Source organism: Epinephelus moara, chromosome 6 (genome assembly GCF_006386435.1).
Source record: "Epinephelus moara isolate mb chromosome 6, YSFRI_EMoa_1.0, whole genome shotgun sequence".
NCBI classification, from domain to species: Eukaryota; Metazoa; Chordata; class Actinopteri; order Perciformes; family Serranidae; genus Epinephelus; species Epinephelus moara.
In genome coordinates this window covers 27,654,319-27,675,558 of record NC_065511.1, presented here as the reverse complement: position 1 = coordinate 27,675,558, position 21,240 = coordinate 27,654,319, and the positions used below count along the sequence as shown (strand labels likewise).

At 45.0% G+C, this 21,240-nt stretch overlaps 2 protein-coding genes across 4 annotated transcripts in view; both read right to left on the bottom strand.

Moving 5' to 3' along the window:
- cadm4 (cell adhesion molecule 4) overlaps positions 1-9,530 on the bottom strand; it is a 216,223-nt gene extending 206,693 nt beyond the window's left edge. For all 3 annotated transcript variants that reach the window (XM_050047545.1, XM_050047544.1, XM_050047546.1), the window contains exon 1: positions 9,152-9,530. In XM_050047545.1, coding sequence (XP_049903502.1) covers positions 9,152-9,224 — 73 coding nt within the window. In that variant the 5' untranslated portion in view covers positions 9,225-9,530. The remainder of the gene's footprint in view (positions 1-9,151) is intronic.
- Positions 9,531-17,078: 7,548 nt separating this feature from the next.
- Positions 17,079-21,240, bottom strand: part of si:ch211-79k12.1 (uncharacterized protein LOC568891 homolog) — a 13,683-nt gene continuing 9,521 nt past the window's right edge. Inside the window, exons 6-7 of the mRNA XM_050045761.1 lie at positions 18,827-18,971; positions 17,079-17,876 (exon numbers count right to left, since the gene is read on the bottom strand). Of these exons, the coding sequence (XP_049901718.1) occupies positions 17,789-17,876; positions 18,827-18,971 (233 nt within the window). The 3' untranslated portion in view covers positions 17,079-17,788. The remainder of the gene's footprint in view (positions 17,877-18,826; positions 18,972-21,240) is intronic.

Here is a 21,240-nt window from a genome sequence, read left to right as displayed (position 1 = left end):
AACTCGCGGAGGAGCGAAGTGGCGAACAATTTGATTCAATAACACTCGTATTCACTGATGAGCATATTATTGACCTATTTAAGTGCAATACAATGAAAACAATCAGCCAGTGCGCCTCGAGTAAGATGACTACAGAACCTCTCTCTTTTTTTGTCTCCCGATTCCAAGATATGGCAGCTGCCATACCTCGCCATACCTAAATGACGCCTATGGTGGTTAGCATTGTTGCCTCACAGCAAAAGGGTTCCTGGTTTGAACCCGGGGAAGGGGAGCCCCTTTGTGTGGAGTTTGCATGCTCTCCCAGTGTCAGCGTGGGTTTTCTCTGGGTACTCCAGCTTCCTCCCACAGTCCAACGACATGCAGGTTAATTGGTGACTCTAAAATTCCGTAGGTGTGAATGTGAGTGTGAATGGTTGTCTGTCTCTATGTGTCAACCCTGTGATAGTCTGGTGACCTGTCCAGGGTGTACCCCGCCTCTCGCCCAATTTCAGCTAGAATGGGCTCCAGCCCTCCGCAACCCCTAACAGGATAAGCAGTTACGGAAATGAATGAAAATTATCAGTGTGAATATCAGTAATTCTTTTTACAAAGAACTGAATTCATAAGACTTTTATTCATGTTAATGATAAAATAATGATGAGAAAGTCAGCATTATTAAGTGTCCTGGTGGCAAAATTTTGCTTTTGCTTTTATTTTAATATTTGCAGTCTGCACAACACATTAACAAATCGTCTACGAGGAAGTATTGAGCTGTTTTCTCATGGACTGACTTTTTTTTTTCCAATGTCAAAATTGCTCCTTCTACACTGATTTAATTTTTTTTCATGAAAGTTAATAAAACTTTCATGTATCCAGAGTAAAATGTTTCAGAGAAAGTTGTCCAAAATGTCAAATTACACTTTGTTCCGCATTTGGCAGCGTTATCTAACCAACAGTGACACATTAACCAGATATGGATATCGTCTCCTCCGTTATCTCAGCTGATCAAATCCTGACGTTGATAAATTAACTTCTGGTCATTTTTGCAGACTCACACTTCCTCATACAATCTTCCCTCGGATTGTCGAGTCTTCATCTTTGCTGGCAGCCCCAATTTCCTGCCTTACAAAGCATGCATCAAGTTTTCGCTTCACAGTGCCCTGACATAACCACGGATGCATGCAATTTACGTTTACCCTAATGCTATGCGAGACTCATAGGATGATGCCCTGCTTTTGTAATCAGAATGTCTGTCATTTTATGTTTTTTCTAACACTGAATATTTATGATGGAAACTTTCATACATTTTCAATAGTAAAGTCATGTATCATGGGTCATTTTGGGTCAGATATGGAGGAAACTGGAAGCTTGGTGGCTTGAACAGCGGGCAGAGTTGCTCTGATAAATGGGAGGACAGATGGCAGCCATCTTGGCCCTTGGGAAGAGAGAAAATAATCAAGAATGAAAGAACATTCCCCCACAGCTTTCTTTTATTAGTTTCTCTTGCAATAAAGTATGTTACTGTATATGCAGTCAAGAGGCGACGGTGTCGTGCTGTGTGTGCTGTGTGCCTCTCCAAACTGTAGGATCTATATTGCAGACACAAAAACCTCTTGCTGTCCACGGCTACAGAGTCCACAAAAGCTAAAAATGACTTTGGTACCGGCCACAGATCCCCACTGGCCTCTGCAAGCTGCTTCACAGCTCAGTTCACCAGTATGGCCCAGCGGGTAGCAGTTGCCATGAACCACCGTTTCCCCGCAACTTCACCCAATGCCCAAGGCTTGTGTCAAACTCGTTCAGTATCACAGACTGTACGGCTGTTCCACTCCTCTACTGCAACGGCCAGGACGGAGAGACATGGTCCTTCTGCGGTCCGTGATAACATTATTCAGCCAACAGATGGACACGGAGATAGAACACGTCTGTGGACATGAGTCAAAGCGCTGCTTCAGTCTGCTGGTGCACTTTATGGGTGGCGAGGGGAGGGGGGGGGGGGGGGTGTACCTGTTAACGGCCATAAGGTGAATCAGCAGTCGTGCACTTAAATGCCCCTTCAGCTGCACAGGAGAAAATGAATCCGGGGAGAGAATCAGCCAGAGCTTTCCTCAAGGTCATTGGTGCTTGGCCACTTTTTAAGTGGCCTTGCCAACTGTAACAATCTCTGCAGAAACAATCGCAGCACCAATCCAATTTGGCCCAGCTTCTTTTCTTCTCTCTTTACTTCAGTGCAGACGGCTGCATAGCCTCACTTTTGTTTTGCCCTGCTGAAAGCAGAGCATGAATTGATGACCTTATGAATCTCAAAAGAGCCCGGCAAATCATTGCGGTAAATCTCGCCCCAGCACATTAAGCATGACCGCAGGCTTATTCCCCTTCATTTTTTCTTCTTTTCTTTCTCCTGTCTTTGTCAATGTCTCCCTCTCTTTCATTCTTTCCTCCCTACGAGCGCTTGGGGGTCTTTGAGAGCGGCCAACTTCTCGAGGATTGTTTTCATGTGCTGCTAATTAATTGCCTATAATTAATGGTTGTTTACGGTCTGCTAATGAAGTGGATCAAAGCTTACTACTCCTGATGTTGAAGCTCTCGTCTCAGGCCTGGGAATGAGATAAAGAATAGTCAGATACAGACAAGCAGCGGCGGAGAGTGTAAGGGTGTGTCTGGGAAGTATCGTGAAAGCTGAAGTAGATTTCTTTTTTTTTTTCCAGTGGCTGTGTCAACAATCACTTGGCATCTGTCCAGAATGAAGTCGAGCAATCTGGGTTTGATCTATTGGCAGCCGCTGTTATCACTTGTCCTTCGTTGAGTGATAGCATTTGGTTTTTAAAGAGCATACAGTAAAGCAGAGTGTGTAACATTTGCAAAGATAATCTGTGATGATCTTTTGCACACTAAATACATTCTGTTCAAGCCAACGTCCCCCTTTTTTCTCCCAACATCAAATGTTCTTTCAAAATGCTTTAAACATTCATTAATGTGATCTAATCAGACCTGATTACACTTTAATAAAATACAGAAAAAAACATGTCCTCACTGATGTTTCTGCAAGTGACACCACCACTTTATCAATGCCAGACGTGATCATAGCTCAAATGGATTCGCCACTCGTGAGGGAGACATTTTGAGAGTTTTCTAAGATAGAAAACTCATCTGAGACCTCTTCAGCATTGTTGTGTCCGCCTTCTGGATATCTCTGTCTGATTTCCCAGTAGATAGAGCGCTGCTTTGACTGGCAATTTTCAGCATCCGACAATCTCATCAAAGCCAACCTATTAATGGCGATGATACGAAGAACGATTCTAAATGGCAGACAGATGAATAGCCCTGTGCGTGTGTGGGTGTTTAATTCTCCGAGCCGAAGCACCGTGCCGCTTCTCTGAAAGTGGGAGGACTGGCCATGAGCTGCTGGGAGACAATTTCAATACTTGTTTGCCTGTGTGTGTGTGTGGGGGCTGTTGTGGGTGTGAGAGTGTGTGTGTGCGTACTGTGACCTCATCGATCATGACACCTTGTCTCTCTGGTGTGGTCACCTACACAGTGCTTGCCCTCTCTCCGTCTTTATCTCTGTGTATCACCATCCATCTCTCTGTCTCTCCTCCTCCTCCTCACCCCCATCCTCTCCTCACACCAGCACCCTGTACTTTTCTGCTTTGGTCCCACCTTCTTAATCTCACCCTTCCCTCCTTCCTCTATTTTTTGGCCTTCTAAATCCGTCATTCGGCGCAGCAGGGGTTGTTCTCTCTCCCCTCTCTCCCTTGTCTTTTTTTTTTCAAACCCTCCCATTTCAGAGCTGAAATCCTGCAATCATTCACTTGTTTGTTGGACTCCTCTTTGCCTTACTTTCTCCTCTGCTCCGCGCCTCTTTGCTTCACTGGGCTGTGACGCATGCCCGTGGCGCTTTCCCCCCCTCCTCGCTGCCTTCCTTCGCTCTTTTATACACTGTGCAGCAAGCCGTCTCTCCGCCTCTCCCCCTCTCTGTTTCACTCTACCTCTCTGACCCCATCAGTCCCTCGGTGCCCTGGCTAAGCCTGGTCACTCTTCATCAGCTAGCCTCCACTGGACACACAGACCTCCCAAGGGTAAGGGGAAATGGGGTCTTGTTGGCAACCTCCGTGCCCAGCCTTGACAGTTTCACCTGGGTTTAAGTCCTTCACTGATCCTCCTTACCCTGGACGAGCACCTCATTACCAGCCGTCCCCTCCTCTTGTCTCTACATCAAGTCTTCCAGATGGGATGTGTATTAGCCTCCGCACTGGCAGAGTACACAGTTTCCAGCGCTTCAATTTTAGGCACTTGCCCTTTTCAGCTCAATCAGCCTATCTCATCCAATCACAGCGAGTGAGGGCTCCGTCGCAGCGCCTGAGTGGGGATAATCACCTTGGTTACTGGCGCTACTGGAGGTCGCTGTCTGGCCAAGTTAGCGTGAGGCCCTGCGGGAGCTTCGGAGACAGGTGTCACCGCAACAAGGGAGGGTGTTAAACAAGCCCACAGCCAAGCAGGAGGTATAACCGTTTACTCTTAGTCATGGAAACTGAGTCACAAATAGCGAGGAATGCTCACCCCATGGTGTTAGTGTTTTAATGTTTCTTTTTTTCAGGCTCAGGATCCCCTCTCTCTCTCCCTCCGCCTCTGTTCCCCCTCGACCACAATTCAACTTTGACTGGCTGAAGACATTAGTACACCTTGTACCCCAGTAGAAAGAATACATAGCAACTGCCTTTGTGTGCAGTGCCAAGAAGCAGAGTGGAAGGGAATCGCTGTTTACTGATTTCACACTCCCGTGGCAAAGACAAATATACAGCGAGAGGGGTCAGTGGCTGGAGAAAACCTGCTGGCTCAGGGGACATCAGGTCACAGTTTGGAGAGCTGTACCCGACGAGGGCGTTTCGCTTTTGCACACAGCCAATCAGATCGCATGGAGTTAAAAGCGCTGGATTGATTGGCAGGATTCTGATGCCAGCAAATGGAGGAGACGTCCTTGGCATCCCACTCAGCATTAAAAAACTTCAGCGGCAAAGTTGGGGAAACGCCAGTTGTTCTCAGAGAGCGACACGTAAGGACGACATAGATCACCATTATGATAATCACAAGCGGCACTGTCTGGGGAATAGTAATGGGAAGGAGATGAGGTGGCAGCTATAAAGAGTGTTTCTACATTAGCGCTGGCCTGATTAGATTGACAGAAAGTTTCACTAATGGACTATTAAACAAATGGTCAAATGAGATATAAGGCTTCAATTACCAATCGGTGTCTTTGTGTGCCCCTTTCAATCATTGTGCCTCATGTATTCTGTTTATACATGAACCCCTCTGTGAGGACAAAACAGTGCCGTAAACACGATGTGAAAAGGGATATGCGTTCGCCATGTCAAGTGATGTGTCCTTGCAGTGGAAACAAAATGACTCATCATTCATTATTCCTCTTTATTTCTATTTAAGTCAATGTAAAAATAAAATCCTCTCTGGACCTGGTCTGTAACGCCGGAGGGGGGTTATTGAGATGCAATCATGCGAAACAACAGCAGTTCAAAACAAGGAGTTATGGATCGCATTGAAGACTTAGGGGCAGATTAGGAGATAATTACTGTAAAATACATCACCTGCACTAAACGGTGAGCCTAGGAACTTCTTCTGCTTCTGAGTAATGGACCCATAAAAGCCCAGGGGAGAATAAAACCAGCCCACACTAAGCTCCGTAACTCTCTCAGTCATGACTTGCCCAAAAAGCGACACAGTCCAATTTGTTTATGGAGCTTATGTGTGAGCAGTTGCTCAGCTGAGATAGTGGGCCACCCTGTCAGGACCCTTTAAGGCTGCATCGCTTGATCAAACAGGGTCGCGCACGACAGCAGTAGGCAGCGTATTTTTAAAAAAAGGCTAATTTCAGCTTCTCTTGTGTTGACGGGCATGCCAGCAATGTCTGCCAAGCTCAGCTTGTCCAATTATTTAGACCTTCAAAAGACAGGGAATCACAAAAAAAAAAAAGAAAAAAAAGAATGGAACAATGAAATCTGATTGTGCGCCGTGCTCGAATTTACGCCGTGAACCAGCAGATGGCGGGGCAGAGAGCAAGGAAGGAAGGTCTCGCTCTTTTTAATTAAACTGTCGACAAGTTTATTTTATTTGGGGGGAGAATTATCCTCCAAGGTTTGGATCAAAGGATAAACCTTGGCTTACTGTGAGGACTTTTTCAGCGCATTAGAGAACAAAGAAAGACGCTGAAATAGCAAGCCCAGCGCAATGTGCAAGAAAGTAAAAAGGCAATCTTGACTCGGGCATGATGCAAACTGCATTTGACAAGCATCAAAAACTGCAATTGGGCTCAGACAAACTTGCATTAGCAATCCTATTCCTATGTTCAAAAGAAACTCTAATGTACTTCGTAAGCTGTCTGTAGGCAAGGTGTACGTGTGTGCGCACATGTGTGTTGCTGCACCTACGCATGTGCTCACGCGGGTCCTTATTTTTTTTTGTTTTTCTGTGTACAGCATTTCCCTTGATGTTTGTGTTTACACGCCAGGCCTCCCTTCTGTGACTCACAACGACATTGATTTATGCATGGCCCCTCTGTGTGTGTGCATGTGTGTGTGTGCTTGCGCGCACACATATACCAGCTATAATTGGTATTCAAATCTCCTCCCACAAGTACGTCCAACTGCTGCCGTTTTTCACCCGCCAGAGCCCCAGCCAAGGTCCAAACAGCGTGATGGGGAACAAGCTCAAAACGGATGGCTCTCATTGCACACATTCAAATAAACAAATGGAGGTGATTTAATGCACACAGCGATAAGGCAGGTGGTAATGGAGGCATAGGAGAGGAATGGGAAGGAGGTGGAAGAATGGAAGTGATGGAGGAATGCACGGTAGCGATTAAGGGTGGGCAAGCAGCAGAGGTGGAGTTAACAGCATTTGTTACTGTACGTGGGGTGTAAGTTTGGCCCACAGCTGCGGTGGATCAGCCACCCCCACAAAGCCATGCACTCGGAGCACAGACACACAGCGCTGACTGTGTGTGTGAGTAATTGTGTGTGTCTATGTGTGTGTGTGTGTCCCTCAGGCCTGCCCGTCAGACACACTGTGAAGTCTTTCTGCCTTTCTTCTCCCACTCTTCCTCTCTCCCTCGTTCCTTTCTGCCTTTCTCGTTCCCTCCATCTCTCCATCCCTCTGTCTTTCTTTTGCTTTTCAAAGGAGGGCCAAGTCTCCCAGCCTCGCCATCTTCACAGCACCCTCTCAATCTATCTGTCTGCTCATCCGTCTATCTGCCCAATCAATCTGTCCATCTCTATCCTGGCATAATAACAACCTCCAACCCCCATCGCCTCCCACCTTCTCTCTCCTTTTCCCCTTTCTGCTAGATTAGTTTTTGCCATTTTCGTCTCCGGAGGAAAACATTCTTATCAGAAACTGTTTTTTAACACATGAATATATGTGCATCTGTGCAGGCTGTTCAGAAACAGACCATCTCTACACTTCCTTCCCTCCCTCCTTCCTCCATCCACCCCCTGCCTGTAACACCCCTCCGCCCCGCTGGCCCCCTGTCTCTCCCAGCCCCTGTCAGTGGCTAGATTAATGACAGTGATCAGTGAGCAGCCCCCAGCAGAGGTTGCCTGCAGCTCCGGCAAAACCCGGCACTGTAAGCAGCACACACACACACACACACACACACACACACAGACAGACATGAAGCACATTTACATGCAACACACAGGCAAGTTCACAAACGGACGCCCAGACAGACACACAGAGAAACCTCTTACACAGTACTCAAGTTAGACTGACATACAAACGCCTACACGCGTATGCATAAATCAGCCCTCCGCTGCCACAGGAGCAGACACACAAATACATCCACACAAACACACACAAGGGAAGAAATCAATACACAGGCCATGGTGATGCTGAGCACCCGGAGGAATGGCTATGGAGCAATGTAGCGCTCCCTATGTAAAAGAGATATCATCACAATAGCACAGCACAGGTCTGATTGTGACAGTGTCCGACCCAGCACGTAACCCTTTCACTGCCTCAGGTAAACAAAGAGCACAACAGCCACAGGATACAAATCAGCGAGGCAACATCTGCACACACTTCCTCGCTGCCATTCCTGCTCAGCCAGAATCACTGAAGCTTTGGGTGGAATTGAACAAGGTGTGTTATGAGACTGTATTTTTACTACATCCAAGCAGATGGCACCAAACACCATGAGGCTAAAGTTGCTCAGAGTCATGATTGAGCCTAATCCAAATCCCTGTTTTCGCAGCAGATGCACTAGTGATCATGAAATATATTGTGCCTCAAAGGGAGCAATGCAGGACTATCCCAGCCTGAGAGAGGATCCAGTGGGGAGAGTAAAAGCAACAAAGGGCACTGCAGGTGCCATTTCTAGCCTTTGCAATTGATTGTTAGATGTTATTGTATCTGATAAGGTGAGGTCTCAAAGGTCCTTTCACTTCTCCACGCTGCTGCAGAAGAGGAAAGAAGTAACAAACACCACTGCTCTGTGTGGTGTGTAACACACGCCTGGTCCACTGCGGGCATTGTTATGAGCTCTCATGTGGCTGTCAGAATATTCAACCGGAGCTCTCTACATGCATGCACACACACACATACACACTCACACACACACACGTCTCTCAGGGATCCGGTGCTGTCTCCCCCAGCAGCTATGATACAATAAATCCCACACACTGCTCTGTCCGGAGAAAATAATCAAAATGCAGTGACGCACGCGGGTCAATAGAGCATGGGATGTTTTCATAAAATATGTCTACGTGGGCAAAAAGTGACACGGGCATGCTCCTTTTACTTTTTGGTTTCATTTTTGGGGTTGTTTGGGGTCTTTCCAGCTTAGCCGTTCCGAGAAGACGTTAACACAATGACTCATGCCCCAAAAGCAATACGGATGTTGCCCAGATTTGCGCAATGGGCTTTGCTTCTAATTACCCAGTGGTGGATACTAACAGTGGTCCGCAGGATGATTGTAAACTGCACGTGTTTTTGTCCCGTGGTGTTATTCCTCAGTCAGAATAAGCCCTGTGCATTTCTGCGCGTCATTCAGCTGCGTCTTGGAGGACTTCGGCAAACTTGCGGGGAAAAGCCACAACACACCGAGGCGGCTTAACACTCTTCTCATTCACATCACACTCATTCACTGTGTGGCTGCGAGTCTTACCAGTGCGCACCAGGCAGGCGACGATGATGATGGTGAGAGGGACGCAGTAGTTCCACACGGTCGCGAAAGCCATCGCTGTCGCTGATATTCCCCCCTCTGATCTTTTCCTCGGTATTCCTCTTCCTTGGAGAAATCAGAGTGACATGAACCCGCAGGTTCACTCTCCGACAGCGCCTTCAGCGTCCGCGTGTGTGTGTGTGTGTGCGTGTGTGAGTGTGATGGCGCGCGGCGTGCGGACCGTGCGTCAACGAGTGTGTGTTTTGTCAAGCGCTCAATTGTCAGTGGCAGGTTTTTACATAGTAATGTTTCCTCTCTGACACACACTCTCACACACACCCACTTTCTCTCCCTCTGAATGCCTGAATATGATGGCTCGGCCGGTTTTACTTGGTTACTTTACATTGTAAATATATTTCAAAGCTTGCCAATAGGGCGGGCCTGTGTGTGTTTCCGACCAATTGCAGAGAGCAGGAGCAGGTGGAGGGGTGTGCGGAAGAGCGAGAGGGGCCGGGCTTTAAAAAGAAATGGGCTACACAAGAGGAGAGCAGGGGAGGGAAGAAGGGATGCATCTTCCAATTAATTGAAATCAATTCGCTCTAAATGTGATTGATAACCAACATTAATTTCCCGACGCAAATAACCAATTTATTTAAAATTCAGTGCCTCGGACCGAAGAGGATGTTTGGCACTATGATTAAGATGACGACACTGAACCAGATGTTCAGAGTTTGAAGGGACGGTTGTGTTGCGCTCATTTATTGTATTGTGAAGTCAGTTGCAAGATTATTATGCAGCAGGGGTGTAGGTTTGGTTTCAACATTGGGGCGACACATGTTAAAGGTAAAGGTCAGGAAAATTTGAGCTACATGCACTTAACTTCCTGCATTCTGGTGATTTTTATGTGATTTTTCTTTTTTTTTTAAGATATTTTTTGGGGCATTTTTAGCCTTTAATATATAGGACAGACAAGTGTGAAAGGGGGAGAGAGAGAGGGAATGACATGCAGCAAAGGGCCACATGCTGGAGTTGAACCCGGGCCGCTGCAGCAACAGCCTTGTACATGGGGCGCCTGCTCTACCACTAAGCCACCGAAGCCCCTTTATGTGATTTTTCTGCATTAATTTCTGGTTTAAATGTCTGCTTTTGTTCATACAGAATGTGCCTTTTTCGGGGCAATGGGGGGCGTGAGCAAGTAAACGTGTAGCTTTGGCGATTCTCTCATAAGTTGGCCCATCCCTCACCGTTCCCGTCATCTGACGGTTAATGGCCTCTTCGTTTGCGAGGACAAGGAGGGCGCACAATTCCTTGTCTCCCCAGTTGCTCATCTTTACAGTGTCTTTCAGGTTTGTGTTTCCCTCTTGCTACTAGCTGCTCATTCCTGCTATCAGCTGTTTCCAGTCCACCGCCAGTGGGTTGCATGTGCAGCGTCATCAACAGCTCCTCCCGTGGCGGAAGGGCGTCTCGTTCTTTTTAAACCAAAAACGTTCTGCCAATATGTTTACCCTATGCAGCAGAAAATTGGGCACCTCGAATCAACTCGTCAATTCGGCTCTGTGTGTATAAACGCTCGCAGCTTGCCGGCAAAACGGCCCAACATTCGCAGAAAATCTGGCAGTGTAAAAGGGGCTATAGAGACAGACAATCATTCACACTCACATTCACACCGACAGCCAGTTTAGAGTCACCAATTAAACTGCATGTCTTTGGATTGAGGGAGGAAACCGGAGCACACAGAGAAAACCCACGCTAACACGTGGAGAACTCCGCACAAAAGGGCTCCCCTACCCTGGATTCGAACCAGGAACCCTCTTGCTGTGAGGCAACAATGCTAACCACTGCTTCACCGTGCCAACCCACGCATAATTTTGCTTTGTGTTTTAATCAGTAAGTTATGATCCAAATTAATTTTTACAATAACCGTTACAGGAAGTAGTATGGCGCCTACTTCCTGTTCACAAATTCTCATATTACAGCCAAACAGTGCACTGAAACATGAAGACATTTTAGGTGTACATGTTCTAAACAATAAGGGGGATGTGTCCCTTGCATCCCCCCTGAAATACACCCCTGTAATGCAGATTCAATATGCACATATATCATGTGTGCGGATTCATTTTATTGAAACTTTATTTAACCAGGAAGTCCCATTGAGACTGAAAATCTCTCTTACAAGAGAGACGTGGCCGAGGTGGCAGCCAATCAAAACACATTTAAAATGCAACAAATACAACATAAAATACAAAAATCCACAATAAAACAACAACTAGTCAAAGATAGAGGCCTCTCAAGAAAAACACACACATATCTCTGTCACCACATTCTTTAAGCTGCCCTTTAATTCACCAGTGGATATAAGTGTTTCTAATTTTAGAGCATTTTGAGCATTGTTCCATCTGCATGTAAGAAACCAGGTGACTCACCTTCCTCTAATTTCAAGGCTGACATGGTGGCAAACAGAATTATTCTCTGTAAGATTATACTTCTTTATCAACAATGCCTATTTGGCGGTTAAAACTGGAGGGAAGGTGGTATGACTCACTGCCAAATTAGAACATGTGCAGCGGTCTTTTATTGAGATTAGGGGACATTTTGTTGCAGAGGCTGCTTTGTCTCTAAAATGTGCACAGGACTCATAAAGGAGAGCATGGAATAGACCTGAGTGTATGCAGTTAAATCACCGTTCACAATGACGTTAATGGCCTGGAACAAAAACTTGTGCTTCGGACGCACCAGTGTTTCTGCTCATCTGTAGTCAGGGCCTATTAGGTACTGCTAAAGGGGCTCTTTAACTTTACCCTCATGCTGTGGCCACAGTTTGCCCATAATTGTGTTTTCCAGTCAGAGAGCGCTGCTCCATTATGAAAATTGTTTCTCTTTCCACATCTCTTTTTTCTCCCTCCTAATCTAGTGTTATACCATGGGCTTGTAGCCTCCAAGGCTTAAAGGCATCTGTTTTGAAACCATCTTTGGTGCCCCCTTCAGGCAACTTTAGGGATAGCATGTCATGGGTCTCAAATCTGCTTAGGCCTCCCTCTCATCTGACTCAAATCCTGACACTTGACACACACAGTTTGGTTCAAACAGTCAGGAAAAGTTCAAACAGGCAGCAAAGCATCAAAGCAGTCTATTAGCATTAATATTAATATATCTACCCATGACTTCCATAAAGTTGCTTTGAACTCTCGCCTCATATCTGACCTCTTTTGCGTGGATCTGTGTGAAATCTTGAAGTCTTCAGGGCTCTCTCCGCTCCATGTTTTTTTTTTTTTTTTTTCCCTGACACAAGTTTTTAACCTTGTTGTTTTGGTGAGGGTAGTGTCTGCCCAACTCATTCCCCCAATTCCCATCCCATCCCATTTTTCCCCGTCAGCCTCTCTGCGAGTGTTTGTTCCCCAGTTGGCAGGGAGTCGATGGCAGCAGCTCCCTTGCACCAGATGGGGCATTGTCAGGAAGTAATGAGGGGAAAACACCTGCTTCTCCAACGAACTCCACTCCTTCATTTCCAGCCATTTGACACAACATATGCAGGATGCACACACAAAACCAAGTGACCGTGACGAGAACAGCAGTGGGCGATGGCATACAGTTACAAATGCCTGGCACTTTGTTGCATTAGTCAATGAGGTGACATGTTTGGTATAATTCACCTTTTCTTGTAGGTCAGTGTACTGAGGGCTGTCAGGACGTTTGCCTACCTGCCTTAGTGTTGACACTAGGGAGGAGTTGCCAGACTTTAATGTCACAGATCTGCATCCTTGTCCTGTTAGGACCCTGCCTGCAACAGACAAAACATCTCGGCTGCTCTGTATTCTCTGCACAGCTCCTGCATCGCCCTAAGCTGTTGTCCGGTGGTTTATCCATGAGGCACTATCAAGGTCAAAATGTCACTGTAAACTACACTTCTCTCCCTCCCAACCACAGCCCTTTACCTCAGGGACAGCTCCACTGTGTGAAATTTCTGATACATAATCTTGTCTTTTCTGGCCAACCGGTTGAAGCCCCAGGACCAAAGCCCTCTGGGGAGCACACAGCTTTTCACTCATGACTGACTCAAAGGCCAAAACAAGATGGTGCTCGCTGGCATTTCACATGCAGGAGGGCATTTGAAATTTACAACACTGTATTTTTTTTCAGCAGAGCGTGAAACTTAAAAAAAGAAAAGAAAAAAAAAGTCTTTCAGTTTCGGTTGTAGTCCCGCTATCTGTTGTCTCTTTATTCCTGGGCTTCAGACATAAAGCATAAGACGAAGTTTGTAGAGTTGGAAAAAGAAATACATGGAGTCTGTAAAATGTTGCACGAAGGATGGCTGCAGCCGAGGCGAGCTGTACGGGGGGTTTGAATAATCAGTTTAATAACATTATCCTGGCTGTGCTCTGTGGCGCATGCACCCGTTAATGGAGTGTCATTGTTAAACTGCCGCTTCGCCCATTATTAACGACGGCCTACGGTCAACCACACACCGATAATAAAACCACATAAAACCCAACATAACTTCAACAGACAAGCGTAATGAAATTCTTTGCATTATGAGCTCGGTTATGGTAATAAGCGATGGTGCTGTGGCACGGCGTTAAGGGTTACAAGGCAACAGAGGAGAAAATTAAAAAGATGAAGTTGTAGTCTATGATGGTTAATTCGGGTGAGAATCAGATGAGACTAAATCGTGTTCTTATTGAGGTAGAACTAGCAGCAACTAACTATCTGGGCAAAGTTTCAAGGTTATGATTATTATGGGAGACAAATTTGGGAGAGGAAATATTGGATGAGGTCTGGGGCGAGATTCTGGGAAGGCTACACAGTTCTTTTTTGTGTGAAGCATGGTTTCTTACAATGGGAAGTGGTGCATCGCACTTAACACTCGCCTATCTAAGATTTTACATGGATGTCTTCCCAAACTATGACAGATATATTGGCTCTGCCCATCCTTGTTTAACTTCTAGAAAGTGAATTTTAATTCTTAATCTGATTTACTGGGCCATAAGCTTGACCCTAACGCTTCCGGCACTCTCTTTGGGGTGTCAACCTCTTTACACTCTTTCTCTTTATTACAAAATAATGTAATCACCTTTGCCACTTTACTGTCTAGAACACTGATCCTGACAAAGTGGAAGCCTCCCATATCTCTGTCTCACACTCACTGGATTTAAAACGTGCTATACTTTGTTAAGTTGGAGAAAATAAGACTCTCCAAGGAAGGTCTACTGCATTTATCAAGGTCTGGGGCCGTTTTCTCACATACGTCAAGAATGCTAATTTCTTAAGATATTCCAACCTAATTAATTGTTGAGGGGGAAGTGTGGCTATGTGAGGTTTTTTGTTTTGTTTGTCTTGTTTTGTTTTAATGAGTCGAGGTATAACCTTAATATACTGTTGAACATTCTCATTATGCATGTGTGTTATTGTCATGGGTTTAGCAGGGCTGGTTCCCACTTCTATATAAAATACATGTCTCTGTTCCCTGGTGGCAAACTATTAAAGATGACTGTATTGGCCCTTTTTGATGTTAGTAAACAGTATGATGTTTTTTTGGTGGGCGGGGCTTAGCTGGAGGCAAAACAATTCTCCACAGATGTTAGCTAGTACTAGCTAGCAAATTCTGTTGGCTTGTTTTAGTCAAAGGAGGAAGATGATGTGAGTGGTGCATTCAGAAATATTCACTCTGAGTGCACTCTGACACAATCTGGAACGTTCCTAAATTCGTAATGCTGTTGGAATAAACCGTTCAGTTATCCAGAGCATTGACTCTTTGAGTAGCAGAGCACACTCTGGCAACACATTCTCACGGGGTCTGCCCATTGGTCTGACATCCCATTGTTCCGACCATATTAAACCAGCACAAAAACCACTTGGTTAGGGTCAGGAAAAGATCATGGTGTGGGTTAAAATAAAAAAGTTTGAGAAAGTGGCAAACACATAAGCCGTGAGCCTGCTCCGCCTCAGGCCTTTCCCATCTGACCCAGAGCTGGTCACGGCGCACCATCAAGGCAGAAATATGCCCGCCGGGAGCCGTTCAGCACCGCGGAGAGCTTCCCACACAACCCCGACTCCAGAGTTAATAACAGGAGGTTATGGTGTTTCATTCTCTCCTCTCTATGACACTTGTATCTCAACCAGTAGCCTACTTTTGTTGCGTTTGCTGATCCTCTATGGTACACAAATACAGTATAGCCTAGTATAATCACATATCGGAACAACGGGACGTCGGACTAATGGGATGTCGGACCAGTGACACGGACCCATTCTCACTCTGATCTCGTCACATATTGACGTTTGGTCATGGACTTTCCACATCCACATGCGACTTGTAAGGTACCCTGGGTGCGTTGGTTGTTGATGTTCTGGGATACCATGTGAAGTTCTGTCTGTTACATGCATTGTCTTCTTTCAAGATACACTTCATTTTTCACAGGAAACACTACGGTGCGAATTGACTTTTTTTTTTCCCTTCAACAACAAGCACACATAGTTGGGTTTAGGCAACAAAAACCTGTGGTAAGGTTTAGGAAAAAAGACCAGGGTTTGGCTTTAGAATTGTAAGAGACACAAACACCGCTCTCTCAGGTGAAAGTCAATGTTTGTTGTTGTCCTTGTCCCACCACGTTTCCCCCTGATGCTGCCAGGCACCGTTAAGCTGTAATGGCAACCGGCTGCGCATTGTGCCAACACCTTCTTTTGTTGGTATCTGACGTCGCAAGTCACTGTCCAAGTGCTGCATTTCAGTGACTATGGAGTGAGACCGGGTGCACTCTGGGCACTCTGTCTGGGTTGACAGCGCAGCGGAGCAGCAGAGCGCCAAGCGGAGTGAATGTGTGATTAACTTAACCTTTGTAAAATTATGTCGAAATATGACGCTCCGTTTCTTCAACCAACAGGGCTCTTAATTTAGTGTTTACCATGTTAGGTTACTTACTGTCTGAGGCCGCGAGTGTTACTTGAATAAGTAAACACTGACCAACGGGACCAGACTGGCCGACCTGTATGCTCTCACTCAGTGGACGGATGATCTGACTGGCTTTGTGGTGGTGGATTATTATGCCAAGCTTACAAATGAGTGCTTGAATGGTTTCCTCCAGTTTGTTTTGCTATTGAAGCTAACGTTAGCTAATGTGCTAAAAAGTTAGCGTTACAGAGAAATCCAACATTCCTCTTAACACCTCCCCAATTTCTGATGAGGTGGACATGATAAACCTTAATACACATAATGTCATTCATCCCTACAACAGGAAATACTTTTTTACTAACCTGATATGAAGTGTGCGCTGCACATGCAAGCATTTTTGATGATCGCCTCCATCCAGTCCTTTCGTCCTATCGCATTAAACCATGTTGTCTTTGATGTCTTCTGGGCAGTGGCAGCTGGTATGTGATAAAATTTAAGTTTTGAACACCAAATAACAGAACAAGACAACATTTTAAGACTCCTATGTAGCCTATAGCCCTGTGGTGGCGAGTTGTGTTTTGCCTCCAGCTAATGAAATGACGTCTCTGTGATGTCAGCCCTAAAAGGGTCTATTGGTTTTCAATTAAACAAAATTGTAATCCTGTAAAACCCAATAAGAAAAGTTTCAAGGTTACCTGACCTTACTATTATTCTCACTGTGTGTAAGTGTGAGTTCTTAGTTAATGCATGCGTTCGTGAGCTGAACTGACTGTGAATGGGTTTGTGCCTGCGGGCAGATGGGGAGAAACACAAACATGCACAGGCACAGTACTTGGACTAAAGGTCATTGCTTCAGAGTAAGGTCTTACAGACTGAAAGGGAAGGTTGGTAAACAAGCTGATGCAAGCCTGAGATGGCTTTGGAGAGGAGAAGATGTGCGGCCAAGCGAGCACACATGTCCAGCTTTCAACACGTTGTCAATACTCCCCAACCTCTTTTGTATCCGTGAGGTGGAACAAAATCAATGACACACAGGAGGGCAACACATAACATTTTCTGAAAGCCATTTAATACCAAAGAAATCCAAAATACAGTGAATTAAATAGTAGAGTGCAATGTGCTTGAGAGCTGTCACAGTAAAGAGATTATAATAACCTTCTCAAATATGCTTTGAGCTGCTTCTGCTTTAGGGTAAAAAAAGGTTGAAAAGGGAAACAAAATCAACAAAATAAAACCTTGTCCTATCACCTAAATGGTTCATTCATAGCACACAGCTGAGTAATTATGTTTGTAACAGAAGAGAGAATTGCATTGAGTCTTCGCAGCTCTTACCCCACACAAGATTAATCTCCCATCGTTTTGCTAAGAATGTAGCTCACCATTTTCCACGCTGCAGAATAAATGAAGAGAAAATTGCCAACCTTTCTCTTCAAGATGCATAACTGAAGCCTACACCCACAAGCAAAGCCGCCTCTGTGTCTCTAAAGCAATCATTTGCCCTTCAGTTTTTTTTCCCACACCCAACTTGTTACTGATTTTGATTTTGCTCTGCCTTCCCTGCAGTCTCCAAGTATCCTCGTTGCTTCCCTTCTCTCCTCCCCCAATGTAACCATCCATAACCCTTTACCACCTCCTCCCTCTTTAAGTATCCCCTATATGCCATTGCTCATTTTCTGGCCACCCACTCCATCTAGCTCGCCTTTCGCTCCATCTTCTTCCTCCCCCCACCCTCTTCATCCTTCTACTCGCCTGTGCAGTCAAACCAGAGGTTGTTTGTCTGCGCAGGTGGAGGGCAGGGACTCCACACTGGCTTTGTAGATGGGCTTTTTCTGAGACCGGTCATCACTGGAGAGAGAAGAAAGAGAGGGGAAAGACAGAGGAGCATTATTATCAGTATATCGACCTCCCAGTAGGCACTAGAAAAATATAAGTGAGGAAATTATAGACTAGAATGGAGCAATGGAGCAACACCTGGCTGATGATATGAAAGTCCATTTTTCTCTCTTTATCTACCTGTCTCTCTCTTCATACACATATGCTCATATACAAATGGCAGCACATGCTCTTATGGAAGTTATGCCTTTTGAATGTTTTTTTCAGTCCATATGGAAAAGAAGTTAATGAGCAAAGCTGCATGGGGTCATGGTGCACATTAACATGCTGTCAGCAATCGCTTTAATGGGACTTCTGCCACTGCTCTTATCATCGCTGTGGCCTTTTTTCCCCTATGCTTTATATACTATCACAGAAGTAAAGCTTAGCCTTGGCTTTTCACAAGCATAAAGTGTGTGGAAACACATGGGAGAGGAGGGAGCATAAAAGAGATCAAGGATGGGGTCAAGTAGGTCACACCAGCTGAGATAGACTTTAATATTCAGTGTGAAGAGCACCTATTAAAAGCATACAGGAACTAGTCTGCACATGTGTGGAAAGGTTTTCTGCAAGGTAAGCAAGGTGCGTACTGGCACATGTGCCAAAACACACACACTTTAACTGAAATGGCCTCGGTCCTATCCCGAGACAGAATGAAATATTGCAGCCATAACCATATCCATAATATGAAGTCAAACTGCAGGAGGAGAGACTGAGGACTGAGTTAGGGAAAATAGGAAGTTGAGTGTGGATGGAGTGCAGTAAAGAAATCAAACAATCACACAGGCACGCGCACAATCAGAGGCCCATTATCCATCAGGTTTTGAGTATGATTTAAAATGAAGATCAGAGGAAGTAAAGAGAAAAAGACTGCTTATTATGAGAGAGGAGCGGACGCAAATACTCAAACAGTTGTTTCTTACATGGGTCCCTTGCTGGTCTTGGTCTGCTTGGCCCTGCGGCACAGGAATACGCTCATGGAGACGATGAACACCAAGAGAGAGACAGCCGCTGCCGAGGTCATCAGGATGAGACGGCCATTACTACTCTCATACCAGGGGGCATCCTCTGTGGGACAGATCAGTCAGACATGAAGGAAAACATGCATCACACAGACTCCGAAATCAGCAAAACTACAAGCTTCCCGCCTCTAGGCAAAGCTTCTAAAGGCAACTTCCTGTTTGTTTGTGGAAGAAAAGGGTCTGTGCAGAGTTCAGATGGCAAGACTGCTGTACACTGCGTTGATCTTCAAGAAGTCTGCCTTTTACAATTTTAAAAGCTGTCTGATTATCCCCGTTGTGCAAGGATGAAGGTTTCATTTCAATTTTGGGGGAGACATATATGGAGTAGGGGGGTTGGGATCCTACTCCAAGAAATTTTGAGTGCCTTTTCTGCACGAGTCTATTGTAGAAATTTCTTTAATTTTGTCAAAATAAAAGACCTCCGCTGAAGGGAAGAATAAGCACATGTTCTAAATACTGACGGGGACGCGTCCCCCGCATCCCCCCTCTAATCTACGCCTATGCCTTCATGTGCATACATTCACACAAATTATAAACAACATTTGCTGATTTTTCAGGGACCTTTTGTTCTAAAATCTTTCTTTAGAGAAGCGGAAAAAGTAAAGATTATGGTTATGAGGATTTAAGGCAGCAACAAACATGTGCTTTGTATGTTCACATATACAGTAATTCCATATGTTGACATTTCATCCCACTCAGGAATGTTTGTGTACGGTTTGTACTCTCATTGTAGTGCAATTCAAAGCAACAGCAGTGACATGCAACATTTGCTCACCATACCTTCAAGGATGAGCAAACATTGTTCCAGCATCTAGAAATTATTGCTTTTTTAATTACTACATGTGCTTCAGAGAAAATACCGGAGACACTGAAGAGCGCACTGACCAACAAGTCAATTGCAGAAGTAATAAGACAACTCTACCATAATAAATAACATGCATTGGCTTAATTGCATTTTTAGAGGTTGCATAATTTCAACGATTGAAATCACAAGGCTTATGAATCCCACTGGGTGAGAGGACGGTGTTTAAAAACTGCAGTGCAATAACACGGTGCAGTCATCTCACAGGTCACTGATAAAGATGATGAAGACAGATGAAGTGCCGTAAATTGGATTAGCAATAATGTTGTAATGAAATTAGTTCTCCACTTGAGTACAGTCTTCACGTTTCATGATAAATAAGAGAGGTCATGGAGATTCAGACAAAGAAAAAACGGTCACTCTGTAGACGTCCACCTACAACGGCAATTCTAACTATGCTTCTAATCAAAGAGTGTCTGCTATCATCATTTGCTATAATGTACTTTACACTTTCTGATGACATTAGAAGGTCCCATGGCACCATCTGAATCTCAGAAGACCATACAGCATCATTTGGAACAAATAAAAAGTAAAATAACAAAAGCGCAAAATCATCGGTCAAATTTCAGTTTCTAATGCCTCACGAGTGTTTTTGACTTCTCTACGCCCATTTAAACAATTCACACGTGTAAGACAGTCTTTTTTTTTTTCTTTTAAGATATTTTTTTGGCCATTTTGCCTTTATTGGACAGGACAGGTAAGTGTGAAGGGGGAGAGAGAGAGGGGGGATGACATGCAGCAAAGGGCCACAGGCTGGATTCGAACCCGGGCCGCTGCGGCAGCAGCCTTGTACATGGGGCGCCTGCTCTGCCACTAAGCCACCAGCGCCCCAAGACAGTCTTAAAATAATAGTAAATGTAAACAAGTTGCTCCCACATCCAAAAAGATGTGCTAAAACTCAATTTTGTGATGTCATCAAGTATAAGCTTAAAACTGCCCCACAGACAATGAATTGGGACAGATGTTATAGATCAGTGGTTCCCAACTGGTGGGTTGTGGTCCAAAAGTGAGTTGCGGGTATTGTTGGAGCCACAACAACATTCTTTGTATTTGTTTTGATTCATGTTTAAACTAGTCCATACCCATTGGTAGCTTTGTCACCTTCTACCTATGCCAATCCTGAATGCCTATGTGCAGTTTCACATAGATTGACCACGTCAGTGAGTAGAAAAACGTGAGATAGACAGAATGACACACTTATAGTTTCCGTGATTATGTACAGCATACCATACCATGACTTAGTCAAAAAAGTAACCAAAACATTCAGCCACAGGGGGAGCCACAGCGATCGGTCACATTTTAGCCATTTTTAAGCATTTTTCTGTTGTTATAGCGCCACCCAGTTGCCAATTAGAGTTAAATTTCTCCAGTCACCTTGAGGCGTCCTGTTCTACATATCTACCAAGTTTAGTAAAAATCAATATGGCGGTTAGGCCTAGATAAGAAATTAGCT